Raw genomic sequence first — 7,335 nt, 5'->3', positions numbered from 1 at the left:
GTTTGTTTCCCTGCGTAGAGAATGCAGCTGGAGTCTCGCTTATCTGTGCTCGTAATCCCAGTTGGGGCTCTTTTGATGGCTGTGTTATTGTTTATATATGGGTCGTATTAACCTCGGATGGAGCAGGGAGAGGGGGATCAAAGCGAGCTGACCCACATTCACATACGTTCAGATCCGTGCGCATTCGGGATGAAGATGCATGTATTGTAGTGTTTGTTTGCATTTACTGTGCGTGTAAATACCTTCAGGGCTGTGCTGGTCCATGTCGACCCAGATCAGAGTAATTACACATCAGAGACTCACGTCTGGAGTAGATGAGAGATTTGCTTCACCACGTACTAAATAAACACACATCAGTCTATAGCTTCATTTTTCTAGACAGATTTTACCAACCGCTGCTCCAAAACCAAGACGGCTGCTTATCTGAATTTTTTATTTTAAGACAACAAGCACACGCTCCCAAGACGAAATGCTGCATTCCATACTAAATTGGACTTTTCAGTTGATTTATTTGACCTCTGACCTCTGACAACAAAGGCATAATTTGAGTGGAAGATGAGTTTTGAAAATTGGTAATGCTAGAATTACCAAGGTAAAGAGAATGCAGCATAAGGCATGTATATTTAAGTTTGTTTTCGCTTTTATGTAGTCAAACAGGAGTCTCTTATGTTTACCAAGGCTGCATTTATTTATTAATGGTACAGTTTAAACCCTAACATTCTGAAATATTATTCCATATAATGTCTTGTGAAATGAGTGCTGTCAAACAATTAATTGTGATTAATCGTATCCAAAACTAAAGTTTTTGTGTATAATGTATATATTTATTATGTATATATAAATACAAACACATGCATGTATTTAAGAAAAATCTGTTTTGTTTATATATGAAATATATTTATATTTTATATAAAATATGATAATATAAATATATAAATGTATGTAAATATTTTCCAAATATATACTCAATGTGTTTGTGTATATATATATATATATATATATATATATATATATATATATATATAAAATATGTTATGTAAACAAAAACTTTTATTTTAAATGTGAATCATGCTATTAATCGTTTGACAGCACCATTTAAAATATAATCTATTCCTGCGATGCATCATTCCTCCAGTCTTCAGTGTCACATGATCCTTCAGAAATCAATATACTGATTTTCTGCTCAAGAGATATTTCTTATTGTGCTTATTTTGCCCATTTTCTTTCTTTTCTTTTTTTTTTTTTTTGAACTGTGATTATCATTTTAAAGGGATATAAATATACTCCTATTTAATGCATATTTAATTCATATTTAATTTGACTAAAAATGTATTTATTAATCCATCAATCCATTAAACGTAACTAAAAATTGACATTTTCATCCAATATTTGTGCCTGTGTTCCAAAGCAATTACTTATTAGGACTTTAGGATTTAGCATTCTGCCTTTTGTAAACAGCAAGGATTGGTCCACTAGGCTTTAGAACAGAGCAGCTGTCTGTGAACGACAAAACACTCACTACACGAGCTGTGAGTGTGTAAGTGTGCTTGTGAGATTGTGTATATGTTTTGTGTCCATAGGCAGAGTGGTTTGTAGGGATTATTTTAACACTGAATTGAGAATGCGAACACGCTTTTACCCTGGAGAAAGAGGTGGGCCATAACTAAAACAGCTTTGAAGGATTACAGTATTGAAAAAGTGCTATTGTAGAAAGGAAACATGAGCAATGGTGTATAGACAGATGTTTTCTTTTTCACTAATCTTTGGGGTTTTGGGGAGGAATGAAAACAAGGGCTTTAGCACAAACAGAGCAATCACACACACACACACACACACACATTCAGACATCTGTCTCTGTGTTACTGTCTGTTCAAGGTCAACAGGTTAGAAGGAATAGTTCACCCAAAAACAAAAAATTGCAGAAATTGTATTCCCTCTCAGGCCATCCAAGATGTTGATGAGCTTGTTTCTTAATGAAAAATGGATTTGAAAATATTTAACATCACATCACTTGCTCACCAATGGATCATCTGCTGTGAATGGGTGCCGTCAGAATGAGAGTTCAAACAGCTGATAAAAACATCACAACAATCTATAAGTAATCCACACCACTCCATCAGTTAATGTCTTATAAAGTAAAAATCTGCTTGTTTGTAAGAAATAAATCCACCATGAAGACGTTTTAACATTAAACCATTGCTTTGAATTAAAATATCACTTCATAATCCAAAACCTTCCTCCCTCCAGTCATCTGAATCAGGAAGAAACGAGATCAGCACAGATCAAGCGCTGTTTACAAGAGAAAACAGTTCATAACAAATATGTTTGTGGATTTGCTGTGATAGGGAACAGGGGATTTAATGGACAGATTGCTCTTGGATTCACTTTTTCACTGGAGGAAGCGTTATTATGGATTATGGACTCATATTATGGCTAGAAACGATGGTTTAAAGTTAAAACGCCTTAATGATGGGTTTGTTTCTGACAAACATGCAGCTTTTCACTTCTCAAGATGTGAACTGATGAGTCGGAGTGGTGTGGATTACTGTGATGTTTTTATCAGCTGTTTGGACTCTCATTTTGACGGCACCCATTCACTGATGATCACATTGGTGAGCAAGCAAAGTAATTCTACATTTCTCCAAATCTGTTCTGATGAAGAAACAAACACATCTTCAACTTGGATAACCCGAGGCTAAGTACATGTCAGAAACATTTTAATTTTCATGTGGACCATTCCTTTAATGTTGTGAGCTTTCATCTGCGTGTCTTTGTGTAACCGTACAGTATTTCATCTATTTGTAATCAAATGAATGTCCTTCACCACTCACTCACAACCCATCAACACAGTCGTCTGTAAATACTCCTTATTGCCTTTCAGCAGCGATCCCTCAATAGACTCATTACTATTTCAGAAACACATCTCACCACAATCGATACATTTCCATTAGTGTGATGGACGACTGTTTTTCAAATGTTCTCCTGTCTCAACAGAATCACAGGATGGCGTTTATGAGACGCAGAAGTGTCATGACTAATGCTTTACTCTTGATACGACGTCTGTCTTCCTGGAATTTCAGACCATTTAACTTCAGCTGATTATTCACATTCAGACACACAGCGGGGCTATTATTTTCACGTTAAAGCCTTGATGAATTCATGTGGTAATGCCGCATTTGAAAGGAGAACGGGGGAAGATAGCTACAATGATCTTCCCTCTCTTTCAGACGTTCTGAAGGCCTGTTCATCCCTCTCCGTCACTGGCTCAATCTCCTGTAATTCATCATTCATATTGACTTACAGGACTCCTCAGAGGACACAAACTGCAGCCAAAGCCGGAAGCAATCCAGCAGATATAAATACCTGAATGAATAAAAAGACAGGGAAAGTTTAAACCATGCTAATTTTATGCATCCCACATGCTCCATTAATTAAATATGAATACACACAAACATCCTGCTACAGTTCGTGTATCAACATTCATTCACAACATGAATCCTGTGAGAATCTTCTCAGACATATGCGAAACTGCTCATGCTAGCATTTCTAGAAAGTGTAGATGTATCCACATTTAAGAAGCTCCTAATTAATGTTAGCATCAAAACAGTATGGCTATATTAGCAACATCATAGACCTAAAGCTATAATAACAATGCAGTATAAACACTTAGTACATGCAGATATTTCTTTCTTTTAGAAGAATATAATATATGGAATACTATATTTGCTAGAATGTACAGTATAAATAGCACAGGGAGAGGAATACTGCTTTCCACAATATAGAACTAACAATTGCTTATCTATTTGATTCATTATATGTAAAGATTTCACACAAAATTATAATTAAACAATTCATTCTGAGAATTAAAATGATTTATTATCATATTTTTTTAATAATATATATGCATATAAAAAATACAATATAAATAAAATATATATTTCACTATACATACATACATACATACATACATACATACATACATACATATATATATATATATATATATATATATATATATATATATATATATATATATATATATATATATATATATATATATATATATATAGTAAAAATTATAATAAATGTTTTAAGGAACCGCATTGCGTGACGTCATATTTAGGGGGCGTGTCATTGTGCGTTCAGCCGGACGTAAAGACGTGAAACAGCAACTGGTAGGTAACCCAGCGTGGACATGTAAGTACTGTTTGACACTTTCACGACTCTTAATTTAGTTCCGACGAGTAACTTAGTTGATGTACATTTTATCGTTCGTTGTAAATTCGAAACAGATTTCGCAAAGGTTTGTTCAGCTGTCACAACAGTTCCTTCATAAAATACAACAACAAGAACAACACCAACACCTGTTATAGAGACCGCTGTGAAGAAGTAGAAGTTCATTAAATTAATATTAAACATCGATTCAGTAACGTTAATCGCTAAATATTTATCTTAACAGACCAACTATGTTTAACTGTTTAAGATTACATTTAAATGTGTTAACTAGATAACTAGATCGTAAACTAAATGTAGGCTTGAATGAGTTCTCTTCTTATTATTGTGGTTGTAGCTTATTTGTCATTTTAACCAAAAATACATTCTCTGGTTTCTGGTTCCGGAAACACGTTTAATTACGTTCATACATTTTAAAAGAAGACAAAAATCACTGCGGTTACAATGTGTTTACAAACCAGCCTAACTAGTTCTACTTGAACGAGGCTTGTAACAAAATCTTGAAAATCTCAGAAAAAGGCTTTAGACTTGAATAGCTCTGCATCAAATCACTAAAATATGGAAATAACTTTTCCTGTGATCACAGTCAAAAAGTGATGCTGTTCCCTCAGTATTTTTGGTTTGTTTTCCAGTGCAAATATATACGTGTGTGTGTGTGTGTGTGTGTGTGTGTGTGTGTGTGTGTGTGTGTGTATATAAAGATTCTTATATCAAGATACATTAACTCGAGTAGCAAAATGACATAAAAAGTCGTGTGTCATTAGAAATTTATTAAAAGTGAGTTTGTGATTTAAAACAAGAACAATCTGTTTATTTCAAAGGGAAGACAAGTTTTCATACTGACAAATAATTGTTCTTGTTTAAAGCATAAACCCACATAAATTTGCTCAGAAAACAAGACTACATATGTTCAGTCAGTTTGCATCTCAAGTAAATGTATCTTGATTTAAGGATGTTAAGATATTTGTATTAGAAACCAAGACAAAAATACTGGTGATGGTATTAATTTTTTTGCAGAGCATGCAACATTTAGCCTAATGCCATGACTTTATGAATTTAATACTTCTGCTGTGATTTTAAGAGCTTTTTAGGCATTTATTTGTGCAAGGGTGAATTAAGAACGTATATATCTATTATTCTGGCCACAATTTGACTTCTGTATATTGCAGGGAGGACGTGCTGCTGTGGATTGTGGGTGTGCTGTTACTCCTGTTCTGCAGTCTGGATGTGTGGTATTATTTACGGGTAGTGGTTGTGCTGGTCAGGGCCTGGTTCCTCTCACCCGTATTTGATATCACAGCTGAGCAGACTTCAAGTGGACGAGTGGTTCTCCATGACGTTGACCTTTGCCACATGAATAATGCCCGCTACCTGCGCGAGTGTGACTTTGCCCGTTTCTCTCTTTATTCCCGCAATGGGGTGTTCAAGGCTTTGAGAGCTCTAGGGGCCACCGTGGTCGTTGGGGCAACTACCATCCGCTATAGACGGCCGCTGTGTATCGGTGAGGCGTTTGAGATTCACAGTCGAATCATTACCTGGGACGAGAAGTCATTTTACCTGGAGCAGAGGTTTGTGTCTTGTAAAGATGGGATGGTGTCGGCTGTCATGTTCTGCAAACAGAATGTCCTGCGCAGCAGTCCGGACAAGATCCTGCAACACCTGTGCAAGAGAAAGGTGAGTAGATAAGACTTTTACCTCTCTGGTGGTCTTCTGTTATTTTAGACTGATTTTTTATTTTTTACTTCATTGGAATGATACAATCTTTTTACAGCTGTGGCAGTAGATATATATACACATGAAAAATTTGGACATGATTCAAAAATGCTATTAAAGTCTGTTTATTAATGCAGAATTGCATGATAGAAATTCACAATTCAGATAAAATTTAGAATTAAAATAATGTTGATAACATAATTTCAGAAAAAGAAAAAAAAATTTAGTACAACTTTTTCACTTTTTTTTTTCATTTGCAGGTTTTCACAATTCAGAGTTTTTTTTCCTTCTCAGAATTGTGATAAAATGTCAGAATAGTGAGTTAAAAAGTTGCAATTACTTTTTTGTAGTCAAAAAGAGCTTCCATAAAAGTCTATGTCATCTTAACAAAAAAAAAAAAGTGAAAATACAGAGCAATTTTTTGGTGTTCAATCTACAAATCAGACTCAGTGTAGTCTTTGATAATGTCTAAATGTATATCCAAATGCTACTTTATAAAAGCAATTTATAATGTCTGAAAATATTTTTATAAGCAAATAAAGAACACACCACCCTGTATAAACACTGTATTAGGAATGTATTTCTAATATTTGTATTAAATACAAATAAATTATACGTAATTTGGAGGAGAATATAGTGTGTAGTACCATGAAATCCCCTACAAAAGCTAAGTATTAAAGAATAAATGATTCAGTGATAAAATTACTGATAGTACATTTATTTCATGGAAAAAGTTAAGCTTGTTGACACTTTGGGAACAAGGAAAACCAGATGGTTAAAGAAATGGTTCACAAAAATGTTATAAATGTATATATTGTTCCAGTTGAATGTTAATTCACTTTTTCCCAAAACACTGAAGCCTGATGTTTATGAACTGATTTTGTAGGTTGAAGTGCCAGAATTTCCTGAAGACCTGCAGCACTGGATCAGTTTCATCTCAGCCAGCAGTAAAGCCCTCCGGGGGGAATGTCCGCTTGATGATAAAAAGAGCAAATGACGACTCACTGCCTTAAATTAACTCTCAAACACTAGTTTACACAAACACAAGAACATTCTGATACACATACATTAATGTCTCAGGTTTGACACTGCAATGCAAAATAAAACCGTGATCTAAAAGTCTGATTCATGATGCATTGTGTATTGTGCATACTGTAAGATTGAGAATATGTAGAAACAATTTCTCAAAGAGATTTTTGTTATTGTGTATTACTGCCACCCACTGGACTGGAGTGTGAAGCATTAATAGAAAGGGAAACAAAACAATAAAAATAAATGAAACAAATAACTGTCACTTACACAGTATGCATAATTTAAGTTCTGTTTTCTAATCCAGTTATTCTGAAATAACTATTTCTCTTTATATTTTTGAATTTCCTAATGCACAAA

The 7,335-nt window shown here is 34.3% G+C and overlaps 1 protein-coding gene across 2 annotated transcripts; it reads left to right on the top strand.

The window, feature by feature from the left end:
- The first annotated feature begins 4,108 nt into the window (after positions 1-4,108).
- On the top strand, positions 4,109-7,065 carry LOC127951201 (protein THEM6-like). 2 transcript variants are annotated; one of them, XM_052548985.1, is made up of 3 exons: positions 4,109-4,197; positions 5,403-5,907; positions 6,833-7,065. In XM_052548985.1, coding segments are annotated over exons 1-3 (618 nt in total). In that variant the 5' UTR covers positions 4,109-4,195; the 3' UTR covers positions 6,944-7,065. The 2 variants fall into 2 exon arrangements, with proteins under 2 accessions (XP_052404945.1, XP_052404944.1); XM_052548984.1 differs by lacking the exon at positions 4,109-4,197 and adding an exon at positions 4,216-4,303.
- Positions 7,066-7,335: the final 270 nt, after the last annotated feature.

This window comes from Carassius gibelio, chromosome B2 (genome assembly GCF_023724105.1).
Source record: "Carassius gibelio isolate Cgi1373 ecotype wild population from Czech Republic chromosome B2, carGib1.2-hapl.c, whole genome shotgun sequence".
NCBI classification, from domain to species: domain Eukaryota; kingdom Metazoa; phylum Chordata; class Actinopteri; order Cypriniformes; family Cyprinidae; genus Carassius; species Carassius gibelio.
Note: the sequence above shows the minus strand (reverse complement) of the source record. Positions and strands in the feature narration are given on the sequence as shown.